The sequence below is a fragment of the Tamandua tetradactyla genome, chromosome 12 (genome assembly GCF_023851605.1).
Source record: "Tamandua tetradactyla isolate mTamTet1 chromosome 12, mTamTet1.pri, whole genome shotgun sequence".
NCBI lineage: Eukaryota > Metazoa > Chordata > Mammalia > Pilosa > Myrmecophagidae > Tamandua > Tamandua tetradactyla.
In genome coordinates, this window is record NC_135338.1 from 22,351,012 (window position 1) to 22,377,236 (window position 26,225).

The following is a 26,225-nucleotide window of genomic DNA, read 5'->3' on the forward strand; positions in this document are numbered from 1 at the left end:
GGCCTTTCCCACCATAAGAGCTCTCACTTCACGAGTTAGAGAACCAACGTGGGGATTCTGCCAGTTGCTCAGTATGTCTACGCCAATTATACATTCCGGAACTGGGGAAATAACTACAGGATGGGTCCGGGGGCCCACTGGACCCACTGTGAGACGGACCTGAGCTAAAACTCCATTGATCACCTGGCCTCCATAAGCCCCCACTCTGACTGGTGGTCCAGAGTGACGTTTTGGGTCCCCTGGAATTAATGTCACTTCTGAACCAGTGTCTAATAATCCTCGAAATATCTGATCATTTCCTTTTCCCCAATGCACAGTTACCCTGGTAAAAGGCCGTCGGTCTCCTTGGGGAAGACTTAGAGGAAGGTTAACAGTATAAATTTGTGGCAGTGTAACAGGTTTCTCCCCCATAGGGACCTGGCCTCCCCTTCATTCAAGGGGCTCAGGGTCTGTAAACTGTTTCAAGTCTGGAAATTGATTAAGGGGCCGTGACTCTGTGTTTTTGTAATTCAGGTTAGACTTCTGTTCCCTTGACCTAGAACTCTTTTGTTTATACAGCTCCAACAAGAATTTAGTAGACTGCCCTTCTATTGTATTTCTAGGCACCCCATGATTTACTAGCCAATGCCACAAATCTCTGCCTGTCATATAATTTTGATGCCTCCTTTGAGCTTGTTGTCTATTATAATAGCCGCGTCTACCCTGTCTTTGGTGATTAAGTGCTGCCACCTGGCTTCTGCCAACTCGGGATCCTGTCATCCCCATTGTGTTTAAGGATTCCAGCTCAGTGACAGCAGTTCCTACAGTAATACCTGACCTACAGAGAAGTGCAACCACAGAGATCTTGAGGGATGATGGTGCTAGTCTCACAAATTTATTTCTCACTGTTCTGGTAAAAGGTGCATCCTCTGGACATTCCTGGGGTGTAAGAGCAGGCTTTGCATGATAAATCCACTCTAACATCCCAATCTCTCTAAGCCTCTGGATCCCCTCATCTACATTATACCAGGGCAGTTCTGGCATTTCAACCTCAGGTAATGTTGGCCACCTTTTGATCCATGTTTCAACCAACCACCCAAACAAGCTGTTAACCCCCTTTCTAACTGCTCTAGCTATAACATTGAATGCAGAATCTCTGCTTAGTGGGCCCATATCAATAAATTCAGCCTGATCCAGCCTTATATTCCTCCCACCATTATCCCACACTCTTAAAATCCATTGCCACACATATTCCCCTGATTTCTGTCTATATAAATTGGAAAACTCACACAGTTCTTTTGGAGTATAATGTACCTCCTCATGTGTGATACTTTGTACCTCACCTTTAGGGGCCTGTTGGGACTTTAGTCTAGTTATAGGTCTAGAAGAAATGAGAGGTGGTGGGGGTGGGTCATGAAAAGAATTAGAAATATCTTCCAAGCCATTTGCTTCAGGGCTTTCATTTGCAGTTTCATCTGGTGAAACAGGATTAATAACTCTAGGGCTAATCCCTTCAGGAGGAGGTTTGGTGACCAATTCCTCAAGGCAGGCTGGAGGTGGGGCGGCTATGTCCTCAGGGCAGACTATTACAGGGTTATCTAAAGAAGGCTCAGCATGGTCTAGGGTTTCAACCTCACCCCCAACATCATTATCAATCCATATGTCACCATCCCATTTTTCAGGGTCCCACTCCTTTCCAATCAATGCCCTCACTTTAACGGCAGACACCATGCAAGACAGATTTCAGTTTACGTTGTAAAGTTGCTACTCTAACAATAAGATTCTGAGTCTGATTTTCAGAGATCTCAAGTCTACGGCTACAGGAAATAAAATTTTCCTTCAGGATACTCATAGAAACCTCTACATCTTTCAGACGGCACTTAAGCTTCTTGTTTGAAGCCTTAAGCCCATCCCTTTCACCCTTTAATGTAGACAGTGTATCTAACAACAACCAACCAACATCTCTATAACTCTTATTTCTACAGAACTCTGTAAAGGTGTCAAAAACATTATCCCCCAGAGTCTGGCTTCGTACAAGCGAAGCATTAGGAGAATCAAATGATGATATTTTGACTATCTCCTTTGCCAACTCAGTCCATGGATTGGGAGTGTCATTCTGAGTACGGGAATCAGAGTCCTTAGTGTCTCTGAGCCCAGTCAGAGTAGAAAACCATTCATAAAAACCCATTTTTAAGATTCTGTTCCTTAAGAACCACTCCTGGTACCAAGATGTATTAGTTAGGGTTCTCTAGAGAAACAGAATCAACAGGGAACACTTGCAAATATAAAATTTATGAAAGTGTCTCACGTGACCGTAGGAGTGCAGAGTCCAAAATCCACAAGGCAGGCTGCGAAGCCAATGACTCCAATGGATGGCCTGGATGAACTCCACAGGAGAGGCTCACCAGCCAAAGCAGGAATGCCACCTGTCTCCTCTGAGTCCTCCTTAAAAGGCTTCCCATGATTGGATTTAGCATCACTAATTGCAGAAGACACTCCCCTTTGGCTGATTACAAATGGAATCAGCTGTGGATGTAGCTGACGTGATCATGACCTAATCCTATGAAATGTCCTCATTGCAACAGGCAGGCCAGCGCTTGCCCAATCAGATGAACAGGTACCACAACTTGGCCAAGTTGACACCTGTCCCCAACCATGACACTTGATTTTCATGAAAATCCCCCAATTTTTAAAAAGTAACAACTAATTAAAAAAACCTGTAAATTGTAATCATGGTACATGGCAAACAAAACATATTTGCAAGCTGAATTCCACCTGACGGTTGCCTGCTTGTGACCCCTGCAAGGTATTATTAAGTTTTACAGCAGTCAGAAGAATAGCACCATCACCACTACCAACTACAGCTAAAGTTAACTGAATGCCGGCTCTGTGCCAGGCACCAGGCAGTCTGGTGCCCACTTCCCAACCATCAAGCTAACACTGCCTGCATTCCAGGAAGGGTGGTTATTGAAAGAGGTGCAGAATGCTTCATGCAAGAAGTCTTTGGGTGGCCCCTGGAGGGAAGTGGAGAGCAGGAGAGCAGGTAGGAGATTCCAGACCAAGTGGACACCAAGAAATATACAGAACAAGGGTGGGATGAATGTGGGAAACTTGACAAAACACCCAAAGATTGGGCATGTGTCAGGGGAGAGAAAGAAGTCCAAAACCATACTTTTGATATGCAGTATTATCTATGTTGCATTTTAGATGATGGCTGATATTTAGATACATTTCTAATGGGCAGGGAAAAGGCAGAGCTGGAGATAATTTGGAAAGCAATTGAGCAAAAGTGAGATTCTTAACCCTGAGAAGACTAGGTTTCTAGACTTTAGAGAAGAAAGACTAGACACATAGTCTGGAAACACAGAAGAGGGTGTAGAACTAATAAAAGAGATAAAGGGAATTGCAAGGACAGTATTGAAACCTATAGGTCACCTGGTTTGTCAATGAAGACCCTGGTGAGGGTAGTTTCCTTAGAGGATTGAGAGCTGAAGCCCACTGGTCAATCAGATACACAGAGGTAATGGATGCAGAAACTCAAGCAACAATGAAGACTAGTCTTTAAACTTTGGTTAAAAAAGTAAGAAATGAAAAATAGAAGTATGGGCTAATAGCAGCACTGAGTGAGGGAAGAATGTTGTTCCACCATCCTTTAAAGACAGGTGAGACCCAAACAGGCTTCTAACATAGAAGAAACAAATAGAAGGAAAAGCCTGAATAAGCAAGATCGTTTGAGAAATTGAATGAACCTAGTCCTGGGAGTAGGGAAAAATGTCAGCTCCCCACAGGGCTGTTCGCTTCATTTTCTCTCAACAGCTCTAAAAAGAGAGTAAAAAATCAGTCAATGGAGAAGGTCCAAGGAATGGCAGAGGGGCCCAGTAGGAGCCTGTCCTTTCTTGTGCTGCAGCTGCAGCTACCTGTCCATTTATTTGCATCCCTGCCCACACATCAAGTAGGCAGAAGTAAGGGTCAACCCACCCTTCAGAGGGCCCCACTTTAATAGATCTCTGCTGTGGACCAGAGTCCATCTCACCCCATGTACTGCAGTAAGAATTTATGACATATATTTCACAAAAGGCCCTCAACCCAAATGAGTTTGATTATAATTAGAATCTTTTAAGACCCCAAATGATTCCCAAAGTATTTAATACTGATGTTTAGGATGAAGTCCAATGTTATTAAATTCCACTTAAGGTAGTGGTTCTCAAAATTTTTCATATATACATAAGGCAAGAGTACCAAACATTTCTGGAACTATAAATCTTATTATAATAACTTGGATTTGTGTAGAAACCCAAGGTATTTTTAAAAATGAGTGCACAGAGATGAGGAAAAATACAGTAGTCCTAGATTTTGCTAACACTAGGAATACCAGAAAAGTATTCTCACTATAGTCCCTGGGGTCCTAATGCTAACCTGAGAAAGAATGCTTATGTATTTATCACTATTCCTCTTCACTGTCAAAAACAGACCCCGGTGGACTGATATTCAAGCTGTCATGTTCCTCCCAAGAACTAAAATGCCATGTCCTGAGGGATGAAGAAAATCAAATACTATCTGCCTCACCAGGTAGCATTCATCTTACTTTGCACTAGTTATTTTAAAAATAGAAAATAACACCATTTATTTTCTGAAACCTTCATAAGCTTTAACACAAATTAAGATAAAATCAGAGCTAGGGCAAAGCCAGCGTAAATTTACATTTGAATAAGCCATCTTCTCAAAAAAAAAAATTAAGGAATTTGTGTAGTAAATTTAGGTCTGTATTAAATCATTTCATTTGAAAATGGAACCCTCTCCCTTTTGGGGTGATGCAAATGTTTCAGAACTAAACAGAGGTGGTGGCTACAGAAAATTGAAAATGCGCTAAATGCCACTGAACTGTTCGCTTTAAAATATTTTATTTTTGTTATGTAAATTTCACCTTAATTTTTTTAAAAAAGGAACCCCCAACAATGCTAACAAGTCAGGCTAGAGGCTGTGGGGTCAGAGCCAACATAGCCACATGTCCTCTTGGAGGCTTCCTTTCCCAGGCCCTTAGCCCACAGGACTGTTTTGCTCATCACTAGGGAAGGGCAAGGCTAATCAAGCTCTGTCAGGGGCTCCGTTAAAGCCAAGGGTCAGACATTTGTTTATGGGTCAGCACAAATGATTTTTCAACCCTGCATTATTTTTCTTAGGTCCTTCGAAGTTTGAAATGAAGGTGTGGCACATCCAACAAATCTCTGGCCACGAAGGACAGAGAACACAGGTCCCAAAATATGTAGTACTATCTAGTGAAAAAACAGAAAAAATTTAATTTCATGGGTAATAAACAAAATACAATGACCTTTTGCCTACCATATCTGTCACCCTTCTCAAAAAAAAAAAAAAATTCCAATGATGGTGAAATTAGTCTTTTTAAGACACTATCAAAAAAAGACTGGTCTTTAGAATGTGGTCAAAAAAGCAAGAAATGAAAGGGGTAAAAAAAAAAAAAGACAGAAAACACAAAAATCCTCCTGGAAAGCAAACTGCCCATGCACAGCCAAAAACCAGATATTCATACCCTTGACCCAATAATTCAACTTCTGGGAATCTATTCTCTGAAAATGGATTTTGCCACGTATATCAGGATTTTCAGTACTTTGTTATTTATAAAATGAAAAACTAGAAGCAACCTAAATACTCAATAGTAAAATGCTTAATGACTAAAGATGAACACTATAACATGGGAAAAAAGCGTGATGTTATGTGAAAACAGCAAGCACTTAATATGCCCATGCAAAGCATGCACATGAAGAGACCAGAACACAGAAATTGACAATATTGTATTTTCCTGCTTCTCAGACTCCATAAATTTTAAGGTGAAATATGCATGTGTTTATAATAGCTACTTTGATGGGAGGAGGGAAAAATGTGGGCAAATTTCTTTTAACATCCACTTTAGGATGGCACCCTATTTCAGTCACATTAAAAAATAGGGGAATGAGGAAAGTATTCTGTCCAAATAGTGGCTACTAGCCAAATATGACTAATGAGCACATAAAATGTGAGTAATATGAATTGTGGATGTGCCATTAGCATACAAGATTTTTAAGACTTAGTGGAAGAAAAAAAACATAAATTAATCTCACTAATAATTTTCAATAACTGACATGTTGAAATTATTATTATTAATATACTGGGTTAACTAAAATGTATTATTAAAATTAATTTCACCTGTCTTTACTTTTTTAGTATGGCTACCAGAAAATTTAATTGTATTTAAATTTATGCATCACATTAAATTTTTATTGGGCAGTGCTGTCCTAAAATCTCAGAATAAATTAAACACTATAGTTGTAATAGATGGGATCTTATGTTTTTTCTTCTTCCCATTTTTCTAAACTTTCTGCATTTTGTTAGACAAATAAAGAAAAATAAGTACTAAAGGGAAGGCCTACTAATGTCCATCCTTCCAAATCTGAAAATGCAAAAAAAAAAAAAAAAAGTTAGGTTAATCTCATACCTCTCTAGTCCTCTACATCAGAGTGAGGCCCTCCCCCATCTCCTCCTACCACCCCCATCCCACCCCCATCCCTGCACAGCAGAGACTCTCAAAATGGTTAAAGTTTCTTCTCTCAAGGAGCATACCTTAGTCAGGTAGGTAAGACAATTACAAAAATAAGAAGGACACAGGAGAGGACACACCAAGTGACACGGGTTAAAGAGAGAGAGAGAGCTCTCAGGGAGTTCTAAGGGCAGTGAAATATATGATATTGGTCTTGAAGGTGGGGCAGGTGGAGCCAGGGTGTGGAAGGTCCAAGTGGAGAAAGACATAAATGCAACACAGATAGGAAAGAGTACACTGGACTGAGGAGCCTTTATGAGTAGTTTTCTTTAAGGTGAAAGCCACATTTCATCTGGGCAGTGAAGCTTGAATTGGACCTTAAGAAAAGAACTCAGATAGACTGAGACTGACATTCCTAGGGAAACAGAAGCAGGGTACACCCTTCCACAATAAGCAGAGGGTTAGCATAGGGAAAGAAGAGAAAAAGCAGAAGGGCAAGTTGAGAACCTTATTTAGAAAACATGGAATGCCAGTCCGCATCTTGATGGGCACTGAAAAGCCCCTGGAAGTTTTCAGCAGAAAACAAATACAGTTTATAAGGTCAGTAGAAAACAAATATAGTTTATAAGGAATTAAATAAATACATTTATAGATGCTGAATTTAGAACTTAAGGGAGACTTGGACAACTATAGGAAACAATTTAAGAGGCAGAAAGTAATTAGTAGAAAATAACTGCCCAAATTTGAGTCTGGCAGGTAATAATAATCCTAATAAGCAATGAAATGAAATGGGTAGGGCTATGGTTTGTATTTTGTTTAAAAGACAATCCCTCCAGCAGCCCAGTATGATGTAAAGACATAGCGTTGCTGAATGAAACATTCACCAGAAGCCACCTTCTCCTGTATAACATGGTCAGGGTAGATAGGGGGCTTCTTCCTTCAGTAAATAAGTACTCACTGTGTTACCTTATTATGTGCCAGGCACCAAGGAAAGAAATATGACCAAAAGAAGAAATTTTCCTTGCTTTCATACTATTTATTACAGTCTAGTGGGGAAGACAGGCAGACATGCAACAAATAATCATATAAGTATATGTAAAATTACAACTGAGCTAAGTGCCCTGGTCATAGTACTAAGAGGGTGTAACAGGCAGACTTTAAGCCTTAAAAATCACCACATTTCCTGTTGTGAGAAAACTACTTGGTTTCAATATCTACCCATTAAGGAAACCAGACACTAATGGAAATGAAACTGAAATTAGCTGAGTGTTCTTACCTTTTATCGAATGCTCGGCATGTGACCTTATTATTAATTGTTAGGTATAATTCTCTCTTCCAACAAGACAGCATGACTCTCAAGAGTACATATTTTAAATACCTTTTAAAGATCTATAGAACCCTCAAGAGTCTCATAGGTAAGCACCACTGTGTTGGCTGCTGTGGTTTTCTTCAAGGAGTTAAGCAAGCCCACTGTTTTACCTGGTGACTCCACAACTTTGTACTGAGGACCTACCATGTGCCAGACTCTATGACAGGAGCTGACAGAGGCAGAGCTCTCATTTTCTCACACCAAAATTAAGAAATTCTGAACTTAATGCTGACCAGAAGAAATCCTGCTTTTCTTTCTTTTCATTGTAGGTTACAGTCTCTCTCTTTTCAACACATCTCCATCCAGAAGTGGGAAATCCAAAGCACAACATCTGAGAGTTTTCAGTATGATAAACCCAGCATTTAGGAAGCGATTACTACAAACTACTGTACAGATACAAATGGCAACAGTGAAATATAACCTTCTATCCCTAAAGTCAATGAGGGTAAGGCGACAGCATGATTGTGCATAAGCACTCTGATTCAGGTGTTAGAGGTAACTTTTGGGGGGAGAAGGCTGAATTATATCCCAATGTAAAGGCAAACTGATAAGCTGGCCAAGAGGTCTTGCCCACACAGAGGGTGAGTTCAACATTGGCAAGCCATTCAGCAACACTCCCTAGCACCAAATGAAGACCCTCAGAATGAATCCTTATTTTAAGAAAAGTAACATCTCTTTATTTTAAAAATGAGGCCAAAAATAAATAAAAAGAAAAAAAGAAAAAAGAAAAAAATGGGGCCACAACTGCTCTTGCCCTTACTCCTTTATTCTGGTTGACTGCCTGATGGTTCTAATTCCATCTCATCTTTCCCAGTGGGTCCTATATCCAAATGACAAACTACAAGGGACAACAAAAAGCTCAAACAGCACAGTTCAAGATATAAAGCATCAGTACTGAAGGCACATGCCAAAAAAAGATACACACTCTTGAGTATTAATGTCTACTTGCTAGCCCGGAGACCTATGGCAAAATCTAAATGAACTGCTGATGGTAATGGTCTATAGTTCTTGGACTCAAAGTATCTCCGAAAGACTTTTCTTGGAAAAAATGGATAGAATGTAAACTCTCTGTACTTCTATATTACCTACCTATGTCACCTCATAGGAGACGATTTTAGGTTTGACACACAGCCCAGATTAGTACCTCTATCTTAGTCAAGCCCTGAAGATAACGCCATACATAATTATTTAAGCAAGATTTCTTTAAAACACCCTTAAACTGTTTACCCCTATGGTGCATTAAAAAGATGGAACTTGGCAATCAGCAGTCTTGAGTTCTAGGTCTTGTCTTGCTATAAACTGACCCTGAAACCATTTCCTCATCTCTGATAGTAATGATGGCAGGGGTGGCAGAAATAGCATTTGGACCAATGATACCATAATACCCAACTTATAGAATTACTATGTGGATTTAACTTTGCATTGCAATACAGACGTTAGTTATTACTGATTTTTTAACTTAAGCACATGGTAACCATTCTTTATGTTGTTTATTTTATAATTGAAATATAGGAAACAAAGCATAAATGGAGTCTAGGACCTCACATTCACAGTTATTTTTTATACAAGTACCCCCTATTCTTGGTTAAGATCCAATACATTCAACATTGGTTCCTCTTTTAAAAACAAAAGGCTCAACAAACATATGACAGACAATCCAAACGCTAAGTGAGAAGTCACTTGGATCATAAAGATTCTCAATCCCAGGAGACGGGAGGCCTGTCCTTCAACAATCTTATTTAAGCTCCCAAAAATTCACATTGTAAAATAATTATTTCATGATTACTAACATAATGTCACAACCTTAATTAACGCAATCCAAGTAAAGAATGAGCCAATTTCCTTTGGTTTAAACAACACAGTTTGAAAAATTGCAACATTTAGTGAGAACTCGGAAGTCTGAGAGACCAAAGTATTCTGCCAGACTTATTGCATCTATCAAACAATGCTGGTAGACAAAGAGAAATAAAAAAGATTGTGGTCTTTAGATGGGAAGGGATTGTGGTTCACACAGAGTTAATTATCCATTTCCTTTATTCACTCCCAGTGTGAAATACCTGTATTATAATACAGAATAGGAGTGCTCCAAAATAAGAATGACACCAAATTGGGGATGTGTTGATTGATACCTAGTTGTGTTGATTGATTCTATAAACTCTGGTTCCCCTCAGCCATCCCTGAGCTCAAGTCCTATTTTGCCTTAGCTCCAGCCACCTTTCCTCACTCATTCCACTCTAACCACCTGTGGCCTCTGTTTTCCTTGAACAGCCCATGAATGCTCTCATGTTCCTGACTCAGGATTATTACACTTGTCTTCTCTTCTCCGTAGCACTTCTGACACACTACATGTATTTTTACTTAATAGTTCATTTTCTATCTCTTCCTCACCAGAGTAAGAGCTTCTGTCATTGTCTGTTTTATTCACTCCTGTATCCCCAGTATCTAGTATCTCAAACTAGCATATGGCTGGCACTAAGGATTTGTTGAAGGGAGTGACTGAATAAATGAATGGGCCACAATAAATGACAATCTACTCAGTTTGCAAGGTTATCAAAACCAAACCTTCAACTTTCTCAAAGAAAGGCAGACAACACATGGATTTAGGACTTGATCATAAAAACTTGAATAATAATATAGCAATGTAAAATACGTTGGATAAAGATTTAAGTATGGTTGAGCTCTTATGACCTGCTTCTCTCCCAAAGTGTTTCCAAACTTAAGAATGCCTAAGAATCACTGTTATAAACGCAGATTCCCAGGTCTACCACCAGAAAGACTTATTCAGTAATGATTCTGATGTAGGTGGTTCAAAGGCCACACCCTGAGAAACACTGTCTTAGCATCACTCCTGGTTAGATATGAGACTTAGCAGAAGGTAACTCTTGTCCATTTAATTTACCATAGCAGTTTTAACTGATACCACAGTATGGGAATAAATACCAACTGTCAACAGTTCAGATAAGCACAAGAGATAATCCTTTGTACATGTGTACTTTTATTAAAAAGAGAATGAGTCTCTCTTGTCAGTCATAAAGATGTCCTGTGGTGCTCAGAAAGTGTTGTACCCAGTAATGTTTTTATTCCAAGTAAGTGCCTTGGTTCAAGCCATTAAATCAAGTCCACAATAAGTAGGCCTAACCCTAAGCAAATTCTGGTTTTGCAATAATAGGTATTCACATGGTCTGTTTTTTTCTTTTCTTTTCATAAAGATCAGAACTAACCAATGCTTAGGCCATACAGAAAGCCATACCTTAGATAAAGTATAAAACATATGACTTACCATAGTGACAGCATAAACAAAGAAATCATAATGGTTCCAAATTTGATCTTGGATAACCAAACTAAATCAAGACCCCCACCAGAGAGCTAAATCTGGAGCCATCCAAAGCATACCTGAGAGCAAAGATTTTTCCAAATAACATGGCTGCTTCTTTAACACTGGATCACTGAACCAGAAAAACAGAGGTCCTCTTCCTATTTTGCCACTTATTCCACTGAATTGCTGCAGAGACCAGCCAGCTACATTCTGTGTCAAAGATGAAACTAACCGTACAAACAGATGTTTCCTCTAAATTCCAAGGAGTGACCCTAACCCACAGGTTTTTGCTCAAAGCGTCTTTGTTTTCAAATGCAGAAACAGCTGGCCACTACCCCTGCAGGGAAAACACTAGTTCCTGGAAGGCTACCAGTAGAAAGGCAGGGGTCAGGGAGTTGAGGAGAGGAGATAGTTACCTTTTTCTTCTGTTCCATATGAGTATGTACTCAAGTTTTTTGTCCTTGGATCTAATATCTTTATATCTCTTAATAACAGCCTTTGTAGCTAGAAAAGCATTTGTGTTCAGGTTGGTACACACATTCCTGGAAGTTTTCATGTAATAAGCACTAATTCTGAACTATATGAAAGAAATTCTCATAGAGGTCTGGGGTATCACTGACCTCAGGAGTCTCTGGTGTTATCCCAAACTAACCACAGACTACTATGGTATATAATTATAACAATCTCTTACCACAATATATTACAACTAATACTAATTTTAAAAGGCAACTTTTATTGATATCTTACAAGCAGCTCTATTACATCTGGTATATTTTGCTAAGGGTAAACTAGAGCTGGTAGGGTCAGTGATGTTCCTTCAAAGCGGTTCAAGTATCAAAAGAAAAAAACAGAACAACCACCAAACCATCTGAATATTCTTGACTACATTTCTTTCCAGATAGGTGAGTGCCCTGCTAAGCCCCACAGCAAGTTCTGAGCCAGCAGTGGACAATCAGCTTCCTCAATAAACTCACCTTCTCTCCTTGGAGTGATGGGACCGAGTCCCGCAAACTGTGAAAGCTGTCTTTGATGTGGTCCCTACGTTTTCGCTCCAGTGCATTATGATGGGCCCGTTTGTCAGCCTAGAAGAATGGGAGAAAGACCACATTAGGTATGTCATTATCTGTTTGGTACAAAGCAGGTAGGGTACAATCTGGAAGTATATGTTGTCAACGCTGTCCCTGGTGACCAGACTGGGAAGCATTTGTTGAGGTGGGCAGTTAGAAGTCTCCAGAATTAGGCTCTGCTAAAGGGGAGAAAAGGGTGAGCAAGGCTTGTAACAGGAACATCCAGAGTAGCTCGATGCATCCAGCTCATGCATAAGTAAAATAAAAGTTATTTGTGGGAACAAAATGTGACTCTACTGCAATACCAGTCTTCCCCCCAACTTACTATGTGACAGAACAGCTGCCAGTTGCGGGGGTGAATGAACAAGGAAAAGTTCCAGTGGACCCTTCCATAAGATATGATCACCCTTATAGTAGACTTCCCATGGTGGGTATCCAGAGAAGGGGTTAAGTCATTGGTGCAGTGCTTCCTTCTGCATGAAACTCATCACTGTTACTCTCTGTTTTGGTCTCCAGCCCACTAAAAGGTACCACTTAGGACCTTCTTGTCAAATCATACATTAGAAACTAAAACCTCCAGAAAACCCAGACGCATGACTCTAAAATCTTTATGACAAAGCTGATAGAAGAAACAAGCTGCATTCTGAGTTCTAGTCTTTTAAAATAGACCAAAAATGTTATTTAACCAAGGGCTTCCCCTATACAGGCTATGCCAAAAAGGTAATAGTTTCTTAGGCAGATCTTTTGACACTCACATGCTCTGAATAAATTTTCTCAGGCACCTGCAGCAGGTCATGCTTATTTGGTATATCTAAATATCCAAAGATCAAAGTCTTTATCTTTCCTGCTCAGAACCACAAAGAGGGACAATCAGCTGGAGAGGGATCAAGACTGCCAACAAATGGCAAAATGCACTGACTTCGAGCAAAAAGAGATGATGGCTAAAGAGCACTGCAAGACAGCTTCAGCAGGTCACCATTAAAAAGGGCATCCTCTGCACACAGAAGACAAACACTTAACCTACAGCAAGAACTTAATCACATCTATACTGTGGGAATTATGGGAAACAATATCCTCTTGAGAATTTATCCTAAATATAAAGGCTACACTGAGCTTTCCTAAAGAACACATCTGTGTATGGGAAGTTTAGGTAGCTTTAATCTAGCCAACACACCAAGAATGTTTAAAGTGAAGCAACAAGAGTAAACAACTCGGCTTAGCACAAGAATAATGCTTTCTCAAATGAATTCCTACATTAGAGGAGATATACAGCAATTATCTATACAGATGAAGAGTTGGGGGAATGAAAGGACTTGAAATTCTATTATCTAATCCTAAAAGTCTGAGTCATTACAGAGGAAGAAGAGGCTGGGAGCAGCTGTGGTAATTTTAGTTACTTCCTGGTCTCTCCAGCACATCACCTCATCCAGGCTGTTGAATATGATACATAGTGCCCATCACAGCCATGGTTCTTTATCACATACACTCTTCTCCAGGGCAGAGACCTGGAGCATTTCTAAAGCTCGTCTTCTCTTATTAAGTCTGATTTCACTGTACAATGTACCTGCTGAACCACAGTGATACACTAAATATTATGAGGAAATGAAAGGACAATCAAGCTTGAAATACTTGATAAATTGAGACTAGAGAGCTACCGTGTATCATACATCATAGCAAGAAAACTGCAGATGCCTTCTAATAGCAGCATGAGATAGTTTGAAGGAATAAAACATATTTAAATACCTAGTCCTTTTCTACCTTACTGTTTTCTCTAGTCATCTATACACAGGTAAATTGGTCTGGGTTCTAACTTGGACTATAAAGAGCTTAGAAGGTTCAGGCAGAACAATTTGGCATGTATGTGACTCTCCTGTTTGCTATATACTCCCTTAAGATGGTTTATTTACATGTAAATTAATTACCCAGCTTTGGTGTCCAGCAGCAGTCTCAGATATTCCTGTCTATTAAATCACCCTGAATTCTGGCCCTCCTCCCAGCTTAAGAGCTGTGCACAGAAGCAATGACACCAGTTACCCATAATCCCTCTTGTTGATAAAATAAAATTCTAATTGTCTGTTTTGTTTCTGGGAAAGCCCTGCAAATCTCCAACAGCTAGAATCAAGTTGGACTTGGTTTCAATGAAGCCTGGGTTAGAGGGGTGGGGCGAAGTATAATCTAGCACTGAAATCATCTGCATAATGCACTACCCCCTTCCCATTCACTGAGCCCTGAAAGGACTCAAATGGACAACAAACCTTTTGGTTAGAGGACTGTAAGTGAACTTGGCTGTGGACCATCAGCAGAAATCTTGGCTGCTTATCTGGAGAGCCAGCCAAGTTTGAGAAGTTGGCTCAACAAGGAAAGGCAGCAGTTCACTGCGTGGTAGAAAGCCTGGGCTAGGGAATGATGTTCTCAAAGTAGTGGATGGAATTTCTGTGGTGGTTCCAGGCCCAATGTAACTAGAAGAGTGGAATCTTAGACCAATCCCTGCTGCTATGTCTATCTCCAAGCTGCAACGCCTAAACAGAGTTCATTTTAAAGCTCTTGGAGATGATGGCAAGGATGAAGTCTCCTCCTGCCTAATCCTCATTTGAAAGACCAAGCTAGAAATATGCAGAACTAATGCCTAATTCCAGGCAACTCTGAACTGAACGATACCTTTAGTGGCATGAAAAACCTTTACACAAGGCTGAGAGTACTGTCTGGGGAAACGTTTCCAAACCACAGATCCAACCAGCCCAATAACTCTGCCTCCTTCCTCCAGCCTCCCCCACCTCTGCCCCTGCCCCCCCCCATTCATCCAAATGGAAGGCCAGGTGCCAGGCTTATCACTGCTTTGTAACTGTTTTTGCTTACTGGCAATTCTTTTTGAAGGGGCCAAGATTTCAGAGCTGAGGAAGATAAACTGGATGAAGACACTCGGTGTGCAATATCTGAGATTCCCCACACACACCCAAAACTGGTAAAATAAATTAAATAATTAAACAAAAGGGAAACGGTCAAACATTGTGTCTTGAATAAACAAAGCTCAACTCAGAGGAGCCTATACTGAGAAAGATTTTTGATAATGAAAGAGCAGGTGGTACTGACAGTACACTTGTAGAATTAATGAGGCACTGAGGCACAATTCTAGGAGAAAACAGAGTTATCCTGGGGATATAGAGCAGGCATCCAAATAGCTCCTCTACATATCTTATAGGGGCAAATGGCTGGAACCCTGCCGCTCTTCAAGTAGAACGGATCTGCAGTTTCTGCCAGAAAACTCTATCTTCAGGGCATCTCAGGCTAATAGAAATACTAAAGGGCTGCGTGATACTGAGGAGTGGCCCACAGATGCTCAACAGGAACTCCTGCACCAAATCGCTTCCAGCTTTAACATCTCTGCCAAGGTTTTTATCAAATCTCTCAGTTTTATTTCCATTAAGCTTTTCCCACTGGCAGCCAGAATAAAAATCTTCACCTACAATTTGTCCATCTTTGACACTATCAAGCATTTATATTTTAAGTGTTGTTAAATGTTGAAGGCAAACATTATTTTATTAACCAAGACGCTGCTAAACTGGCAGAAGATCATCGAAGCTAAGGAGGTCTCTTCAAAATTGAGGGATATCTCTTTAAATTATTTCCTTTCAACTTACTGCATAGAGAATACATCTTCATTCAAGTCATTATATTAGATGGCAGTCTTATTTCCTGCAAATTCTGGGCAAACAGCATGGGGAAATAAATGTTTCATTTTTCATGGATGCACGAGTTTTTCCAGAACAATGACATTTCTCTCAGGCTACCTGATACCTAACCCCATCTATAAGGAGAATCTCTTAATTCCAATACAGAAAATTCTCAGCACAGAAAGAATTGTACTTGCACACTAAACATTTATTGCCTTTAAGAAACTTAAAGGTTGCATTTTAGAGGGAAGGTAGTGTTGTTTATGATTATTATCAAGCGCTTATTAAACACTAACAACATTAAAACTGGAAGCACAAAGGCCTAAAATTCTCATCAGTAAAGATAATTTATTACTTCTATCTGATAAAGAGAACCAGACAGAATAAATAAAACAATTTCTAAGTCAACTTAAAACATTCCTTTTAATAAACATGAAAATTGCAACATGAAATAATGGGCAGCTAACATAAGATGAACTCATACTCAGCCCTAACAGGAAAATATTAATTTCAATTTCCCAATACCTCTCCTTCTTGAAGCCAATTACCTGGTATATATTTCCATCATCATCTAATAAATAAGTTTGTTTTCAGGTTTTTTTCTATCATTTGGTGCCTAAGAGAACCTGGGAAGACTATCATCAAAATATGTCATCATATGATACCCATTTAAGAGGAAGGATGCCTTGGTTAGGAAATGTTAATTAAAAACAAGTTGGATTCCTTGATCAACTATTTCAGCATTAGTGGTATCTTAAGAAAAAAAAAAAGGCTTTTTAAAACTTAAGAACACCCTTTATTCTGACAAAGAGACATATTAAGGAACTGAACTTGACATTTTTGCATCATTGTCAACATTCTAAGCAGAGATAAAGTATGTACATGGTGCCACAGTTTTGCCATGCAACTGATTCCAGGTAAAATAAACAGTAGTTTCCTGGGTGAATTTCAATCTCAGAAGTGACCCCTCATCCCGTTCTGAATACACTGCAATTCCTAAAGAAGCAAAGAATTCTGGAAGTTAAAAATATTTCATACCAGAAATGTCCAGAAGCAGAATTACACAATACTGTTTTTAAAATCCTAACCAGCATACTATAACTGCAATGCAATCAGCTGCTATGAAGAACAATATGTTGGAAAAGGCCTTTGGTTTTCTGATCACACACTAAGCCTACAGAAGTCTCACATACTTTCATTCTTTCCAACAGACAATTTCACAAACAGAAATAAAGAACTCCTTGCAAAAAATATACCTGTTTCAGAAATTTATCTTTAAAACGCAATCTTTCTCTCCAAACAAACGAAAAATAAATAAAATAACATCAGTGGAATTCTGTGATGTACTGAATTTAGCAATAAAAAATACTGTTCGGGTTACTTCCTTTAACAAAGCCTACTGGTCACTGGAGAAGCTGTTTTCCTTGTGCACTGAGGCAACAAAAAAATATATTCGTCAAATCAGTTTCACTTTCTGTTCAGTTAGCCTCATTTCCTAAGTCTGCTCTAGCTGATTATCCTACATTTCTCATGTAGTAAGGCTGCAATTACTGTAGTGAGGCTATAAAACATGAATGAGTGTCTCTTTTTATATTATAACCCACAGAACCTTTTCAAATAACTTTAAAAGTTCTCCTATAGTCCTAAATACTTGGTTGTTCAGTCCACACCCTTTTCTGAACATTTTTCCTAACGCAAAGCTGAGGAATAGCCAGCCTCCCCTCCCAATTTTTAAAAATATATTTCTTATCTATACTAAGTCTCAGGGAGTAGAGATGAATTCACAAAGCAAAAAAAAAAAAAAGAAGAAGAAGAATCCTTTTCTACCCTACCCATTCACAATATTATTTGAGATACTACGAAATTCATCCTTAACATGTCTGCTTTTTCTCCATGCTGTTGTGATGATCTTGTGACAGGTAATATTTAAAAGGGAAAACTCTTAGGTCACCTTAACACCAAATTAAAACATCTAGGCAAAATGAAGATTAGCATTCTATGGAAAACATTTCAGTAACTTCATATACCAGTTTACATCAAAGCCTATGAGGATGAATACTATAAAAAGAGGAAAGTTCTCAAGAAGTGTAAGTTGAAATCTCACCAAGAAAACTTTATTCTCACTAGAAAGCCAAAAAATTCCAATTCAAAGGATGAATCTGCGCAAGAGGGCTTATGAGAGCTCTATCCAATCACTACTTTCTGACCCTAATCAGGCCCTGAGGTAGCTCTTACAATAATTATGAAGAAAAAAAAATATTTTAAATAGAATTGTCCACATTATTAAGAAGAATAATTGAAAACAAGGAATACAATTTTCAAATTCTATTTCATGTATAAATAGATGTTTGTGACAAAGCTTCAAAGAAAAATAAAGCAAAACAAATTTTTTTTAGTGACTATTACCCAGGAACAATTTTTAGGACTTCTGGAACAACTGCATCCTTAGATCTTAAGGAACTATCAGCTCTCAATAAATAAAATTTTTCCTAATGCCCCTCTGCTTAGACCATCTGCAAGATCTGTTTGCTCTAATGAAGAGCTGGTACACGTAAGAATGCTTTCCTTTATTCTGTGGTTATTAAATTCATATACCACTGGTACCAAAAGGGCCTCCTGCAAACCCTAACCAGCCCCAAACAGCTTGACTGTTCCACACACATCATTTTAAAAATCAGAGAAACAGCATAAAAGTACAGATCTCCAATATTTCTTGAAATACAGGAAAATCTGGCAACACTAAACCCTTATCCCACATGGTAAAAATCTACTGGAAGTGAGTAGTAGCACCGTTTTAGGAGAGGTATGTGCTCCACTATTCCCCTCTTTCTACCACTTTATCCTGACCATCTCACTGCCTGACTCCCACAGGCATTTCTATACACTTCTTATTGTTCCCTACTTTTAATTAGATTTTGTTATCCTTATTTCTCTTCCCCTCTCTGATTCTGATTTGTTTTTGTCTATTTCCTTTTTTCTTTCTCTAATCTATTCATAGAATATCCACAGTACTGTCTCATTCTCCAACGTGAGAGTACTGTCTATCTAAATTTACAGAACTGAGAACATAAATATCAAAGCCCTGAGAAATTATTGATAATACTTTGTGTGGTCTCATCCATCACCTCTTAGCAAACCTTTCTCCCCAATACCACCTCTCTTCAACAATTTTGGTATTTTCTTTATACCTTTCCTTCAACTAAAATATAAAAAGAGTTAGACCACAATCAACTATATGTGCCACTTTCATACTCAAGCTTTAGCTCTTTTAAGAACACTGCCAATTTGTATCATGCTGTGCTAAATCCTATGAGTCTGTAACAGTCACATGACTTAAGGTAACTTGCATGTGGCTTCAGCTTCATACAACTCTACAGATATAGTTTTGCATACTACTTATTCTAAGTAAATCTTCTGACCACATTCCCCTGAAATAATCCTACAATTTACTTCAGAATGCTGAAAGCAGTGTTTCTCATTTCCAACTTACATTCTGTCAACTAAACCCTCTATGTGAAAGCTACAGAAAGAATTCCTTTCTTTGCATACAGCTGCTCCCACTCACCTACAGTCACTGGAACCTATTACCTGAGAATCTAGAATTAAGAGATTTGCAACCTCCCCCCACATTCAGAACCCCAGAACAAGGCCCCACCTCACCTTAGTGGTTAACAGGAGAGGCTACTTAAATATTAAAAGTAATAGAACGATATTTTTCTCTCTAACCCCAAAAGGATTAGAACTGAACGGAAATGAAAATGAAATGGAGAGTAGGAGACGTACCGCAGATTGAAACCTCGGTTGCTCTTCCTGGAATAAGAGAGAAAAAAATAGAAAATAAAGAAGTTATTTTTACACTTCACATTCAATAATAAGAAAGAAAATGCCGGCGGCAGAGGAAGCGGCGGGTGGGGAGTCAGTCCGACCCCCCTTCCCCCCCCCCACGTTCCCCTCCCCAATCAGCGGGATCCGGTAGTGGGGCCGGGGGAGTCCCGAGCACCGCCCCTCCTTCCGGGATCCAACCTGGGTCGGGGGGGGGGGGGAGCGGTCCTGAGCACTTTCTCCTTCCCTGGACCCAGCTCGGGGCATCTGGGCACTCCCAACCCCTCTCCGCCCTCCCTCATTCTCCAGGATCCGAGGGTCACGAGGAAGGGATCGCAGACCGAGGGTGCAGGTCTTGAGCGCCGTGCTCTTCCCCAGGATCGGGACAATAGGATCCTAGGAGCACCCCATCCCTGTTCCCTGGATCCTGAACCAGATAGGTTGGGAGCGGGCGGCCGTAGCACCCTCATCCACGAGGGGAGGTGGGGGTCCCAGACGCCGCGTGTCTACCTTCCCATCTCTAGTCCCAAGAGGCCTCTCCGGCCAGGAGCCTTAAGAGGAGTGAGCCCAGAGCGCGACAGAAGCGGTCCCGGCCCGGAAGGGAAGGTAAAGGAGGAGGCGGCGGCCCGACCCCCTCCCGCCGTCGCCCGGCTGAAAGCCCCGGTTGCTGTCCCCGCCTGACAACCCGCCCGGGAAGGAAGAAACCCCGGGACTCACGTCGCTCTCCACCTCGATGTCATCGTTATCGCTCATTTCCTACGGCCCAGGGAGCGGCCACTGCAGCGGCGGCGGGGAAGGGGGAGGGGTGGAGGGGAGGGGGAAGTCACCGACAACAACAAGCCGAGTCCCCCCACACACACACACAACACACACACACTCACACTCACTCACTCACTCGCTCTCTCTCTCACATACACGCACACACACACACACACACACAACACGGGCGAGAACCACCTCCTCACTGCAGCACCAGATCAACGGCGGCACGCACGCCCGGTCGGCCCCCTGCCACGTGACCGAGCTCGTCACGTCTGGGCCGCCGCGACTTGTAGTTCTCGTCCCTTTGACTGACCCCCCCAGCCGGCGCCAGAAAGACTACAAATCCCGTCAGGCACTGCATGAAGTCGACGCCAGCCCGGCTTGTTGATGGGGCCCAGAGCGCCTGCGTGTCCCGTTGAGGGGGCGGAGAGAGAAGCGGCGCGGTGCCTGCTGGGAGTCGTAGTCCACAGACCGCGAGTTGTCAGGAGGGTTCCTCCCAAGGCAGCAGAGGAGGCTTCTGGGAAGTGAGGACACGTGGAGGGGTCGAGGGTTGCTGGAGCTGGGCGCCGTCTGAGTTCAGGGCGCCGGGTCCAGGGAACACCGTGGAGGTGCTTGAGGAAAAGCCGGCTCCTCAAATCACGCTGCCTCTCCTTGGTGCGACTTATTTTACTTGTCTTGATATCTGGGGCGTAACCCGCCTGCTTAGGGAATCCTGCTGCTGTGGGCTAGGCGGCGCGATTTCGGACGCCCACGCTGATTCCAAGATGCGGCTGTGGAGAGGAGCTGTCAATGGAAGGTCTTAAGTGGTGCTATAGGGACGGGCAGGATGACTGCTTAGCCTTGGGACTGCTTGCAGCCACGGGAATCTTGTAGTCATCCATCCAGGAATGACCATTCTTTTTATTCACGTGAGGCTCATACATTCAGACCTCCGACTCTCAACAATTGTTTCCATGGAAGTAAAAGCCCCTTTTGAGTTTGTTATAGTCAGGCAGTTTAGGGAGTGCCCAGTTAAGAATTTCAAAACCATTTAAAATCATATTTAAATGTGTGCGAGGTGTGATCACATCCATCCCACCAGTAATTTATTAAACACCTAACACGTGCCAGCATGGGAATGCCATAATATTAAAGACCGGAACGATCTTTATAATGCCGCTCACAGATGTGGAAACAAAAATGAGACTGCCTTGCCACCATTGTAAAGAGGAAGAAAAAAACAATTTGGAAAGACACTTTCCACCCTGAGATAAGCAAAATTACCGAACTACTCTTGTACATAGATCTCCAAAATGAATAAAATTTTGAGCATTTCCCATAGATTATTAATTATCTAATAAAAACCATTTTACCCTTGACCTTTGAATGTGAGACTCAGGCTCCCCATGCGAGCGTATCATCCATGCTGAAAAGGCAAATGTCAATGTGGCAATTTCTCCTTTACACTTCCTTTATCTATCGTATTTCTTGTTCAATGATCCATTCTACTGAAGTCTGCATATCATTTACAAGTAAACTTAGTTTTTCTTAATGCTTTTGTCTTCCTTTCACACTGTATTCCTTGCACAACTCTTAAGGGAGACAGGCATAAGTAGACCATTATGTGGTAAGAGCTGATAAAAAAGATAGCTCTTGGGTGAGTTAATTAAATTTTGGAAGCTAGGACTAATTGAAGGTGACAACAAATCACTTTCGGGTCTCTGCTATGTGCAAGCACTATAGGGCAGTGATTCTTAACCCTTGTACCGTGACAATCTGCTAAAATCACCCCAAGAGCTTTTAAATATCCCCATGGCCAGGCCATGCTCCAAGTTAATTAAGTCAGCTTTTGGGTGTTTCCAGTGTTACCTCTCAGCCTGAGAACCTCTGCTATAGAGGGTGCCAAGACAAATAAGATGGTCTTCCACTGAATCATACTTTTTTTTTTTATAGGTGCACGGTCCAGGAATCAAATCCGTGTCTCCCGCATGGAAGGCGAGCGTTCTACCACTGAACCACCCATGCACCCTGAATCATACACTTTTAAAGCACAAATTTTATAGTATGTAAATTATGTCACTAAATCTATTAATAAAAAAATAAAATAGTTTTGCCCTCCTGGAATTTAAAACTTGATAGGGAAATAAATTATGAACAGCTGTTGCAATGAAGACATTATTTAAGTGCCAAATTAGTGAACTGGGTAGTGAATGCCGTACTTTCTCAGAGGATGGAGAAATACTCCCAGATCTGGAGTGAGAGTGGGAAGTTCTGGATGGTCAGGGAGGTTTTAGGCTGTCAGACAGTTCCATCAGAGCAAGAACTGGGTTCTCAGAGACTGGATCACATTTTTCTCACCATTGAATCCCTATTTGATGGGTGGATGCTTGGGGTTAGGAAGAGCTGAGGAGGAAAGACTTTCCAGGTAGAGAGACTGGAGATTTGAACATATCTCCTTTTTAGTAATTGGTTTAAAATATGAAGACTTGTCAACCTGATTAATAGATTTGACTTAATAGGCATAAAACTTGGCATCCAAACAATTGTAGAATTTATTCTTTTTAAATACTCATGGACTATTTACAAAAATTGACAAGTCATAAAGCAAATCTTAAGTTTCAAAGGTCTGCGATCTTAGCATGTTTTCAGACCTAATGCACTTAAACTAGAAATAACGAAAACAACAATAAACTAGAAAACCTTCATAAGATTGGAAATTAAGAAACACTTTTAAATTCCTCTGTTGGAGGGACTTTCATGAGCAAGGCACATATGCGGGAAGACATTAGAAGTAAGAATACAGAGAAGTTTCCTTTGGTTTTCCCTTTCAGTGTTTTTCTGATGTGAATAATAATGTAGAACTCTAAGGATGCATTTTCATCTCTGCACACTTGAATTTCTTTGGTGATGCTCTATGGGAGCTTATCAAGACTGGAGCTTGTCACTGGATAGATAGCCCAGTTTCCCTAGTCCCTTGCTACTTCAAATGTGGTCTATGGACCAGCTAGTTAGAAATGCAGAACCTTAGGCTCCATCCCAGATCTCCTACATCAAATCTGCATTTTAATAAAATGCTCAGGTGATCCATATGCACTGTCTTTGTTTCCTGGCTGTTAAGAAAAATACCACACAAGGGCTGGTTTAACAACAGGAATTTATTATCTCTCATTTGGAGACTGGGAAGTCTTGCTTCCTCCTGGGGTGGTAGCGTTCTGGTGGTGGCAATCCTTGGGTTCCTTGGCTTTTGTGTCACATGTGATGTCCTCTCCTTTCTTTTCTGCTTCCATTGACTTTTGGCATCTGGCTCCTCTCTGTGTTTTTCTCTACTTCTGAATTTCATTCTGCCTTTAATGAACTACAATAATCAGGATTAAGGCCAGCCTCATTCAGTTGGGCCACACCCTAAATAAAATAACATTTTCAAGAGATGCTATTTACAGTGGGTTCACACCCACAGGAATGCAGATCATGCCCAAGAACATGTCTAAGTTGTGGTCCGTAATTCAATGGACCAGATACAGATTAGAGTTCAACTAGCTCTGACGTGGGAAGAGGGGGGCACTGAGTGTGGGGGACGGAGAAACTGCCTTCATTTTCTCCTCAGCTGTTTTACAATTTGACTTCCATCTATCACTTAACTAAAATTGCTCTTATCCAGGCCAACAGCTACCTCTTTATTGCTAAATCCAAAGCCCTTATCTTATTTGACCTAATGGTGGCCTTTTACAATGTTGACCACTCCTTTTTCTTTTTTTTTTCGTTTCTTTTTCTTGAAGGCCAATAACTCTCTTGCTTCTCTCCTTGGCTGCTCTGGTTCCCATCCTCTGGTTCTTCTTGCCCTGTCAGTGGCGAGTTCCAGGGGCTCTATGGCTGGCCCTTACCTCTTCTCCTCTGACCCTCTGCCTGGTAGGATCTGCCTCCTGAGGCATTGATAACCATCTCTCATGTGGTGACCCCAAGCTGTTTTGCTCTCTTAAATTCTAGTTTGTTATATTCAATTTATTTCTGGATATATCTCCTTGGGTTACTCGATCAACAACTCAAAAGTCAAGACTTAATGAGTGAAGAAAAGCAGGTTTTGACACAATATTTGGAGGATGATCTATTCACAGAAAATTGAACATATATATATGAGTATATATGTATGTGTAGAGAGATGTTAGTAAAAGGATATTCAACAAAAATACTAATAGTAATTATCTCTGGGAAATGTGATTTCCTTCCTTCCTTCCTTCCTTCCTTCCTTCCTTCCTTCCTTCCTTCCTTCCTTCCTTCCTTCCTTCCTTCCTTCCTTCCTTCCTTCCTTCCTTTCTTCCTTTCCTTTCCTTTCCTTTCCTTTCTTCCTTTTTGAGCAGTATCATTCTTGCCAAAATAGTTGAGCTATTAAAACACAGCCACTATCTTAATCATTTCATTATCTTTCTAAACCAGCGAACTTCTCAAGCCTTAGTGCTTAGGCATAAAGTCACATCCTTTTCCCATGTTATGCTCATGCTCTCCTTATTTGGGGGAGGAGGGTGTAAGCACCAGGCTCCCAGCAGGAACCAGCTGGCATATTTAAGTTAGATTCATTGGAGGAGCCGTTAAGAAAGAAGTTATTTACAAATATGTGGGCAGAAGGTAAAGAAACGACCGGGGTTTGTACGATACCACTGGGACTCTGTTCCCAGGCCTACGCCTGTAGGGGAGAAGGGATGGCATGGTTCTTGAACTGGGAGAGCAGAGGCTGTGTGTGGAGAGAGCTCTCTGTCAGGAGCTCAGACCTGGGCGTTGTGAGGGATGGGATCTCGAGGAGCAAAAGGAGGACCTTAAGCACAGCAGGAACCCTTTCCTCCTTTTCTCACATTTTCAGAGAGGGAAGGGGAAATACAGGAGGAATACTTCTAGCACCTCTGCCCCTCATTTATTTTCCCTTAGAGGAGGAGTGACTCATCAGCTTGGTGAGTTTGAGAGGAGAAGCTGGTTGTCTGTAGCTCAACCTTTTCTCCCTGAGCTGTTAAGACACACTTCCCCTACTCTCCTGTATACAAGAAGTCTGTCCGTGGGGAGGACGCCTGGTTGCCCAGCTGTGCTAGGACTAGGTGGGTACAGTTCATCCAGGAGAGCAATACCAGAAAAGCCACAGGTTAAACCTCATTCGCCAACTCAGCCTTATCAGTACTAAAGCTTCTATTTTTGTCTCTATCTATCTGACTTGTGTCTGACTAAAGTGGTTCCAAATTCAGGGTGGTAGACCAAAATGTTAATTATTGGCAATCTTAAACCCTCAAACCCCTCTCTAACCCACTAACCTCTCATCCAGTCAGTCAGCAAGGCTGTTGGGTTCCAAGCCTTTCATCCCCCACTGTAATTCCTGCCTCAGCCAGGCCTCTGCCACCTCTCACCTGGACAGCAGACTCCTAAAGAATCTCCCTGCTTCCAATCCCACCCCTCTCTTGCCCACTCTCTACCTTTTAACCAGAGCGACCTATCAGGAATGAGATATGTTCACTTCCTTGATTAAAATATTTCAAACCTCCCGATACCCTCAGGATAACACCCAGACGCTGTAACTTGGCTTTCGAGACATTTCATGATTTAGTTCCTTTGCCAGCCCCATCTTTCAGCTCCTGCATTCCACATTCTAGCCATGCAGAATTTCTTGCTTTCCACCCCCACCCCTCTAAGGATCAGGTTGTCTTTTCCCTCCAGGGATTTCCACATGTTGCTCCCTCTGCCCTGAGTAGTA

General features: G+C 41.1%; 1 protein-coding gene across 5 annotated transcripts in view; it reads right to left on the minus strand.

Annotated features, from left to right (window-relative positions):
* Nucleotides 1-20,814, minus strand: part of MAX (MYC associated factor X) — a 32,122-nt gene extending 11,308 nt beyond the window's left edge. For 2 of the 5 annotated variants that reach the window (XR_013160302.1, XR_013160301.1), the window contains exons 1-3: nt 20,474-20,814; nt 19,718-19,744; nt 12,171-12,278 (exon numbers count right to left, since the gene is read on the minus strand). Coding sequence is in view for 3 of the 5 variants with exons in the window: in XM_077122725.1 (XP_076978840.1) it covers nt 12,171-12,278; nt 19,718-19,744; nt 20,474-20,509 (171 nt within the window). In the remaining 2 variants the exon portion in view is untranslated. The remainder of the gene's footprint in view (nt 1-12,170; nt 12,279-19,717; nt 19,745-20,473) is intronic. The other 3 variants (XM_077122725.1, XM_077122724.1, XM_077122726.1) reach the window with 3 other exon arrangements.
* Nucleotides 20,815-26,225: the final 5,411 nt, after the last annotated feature.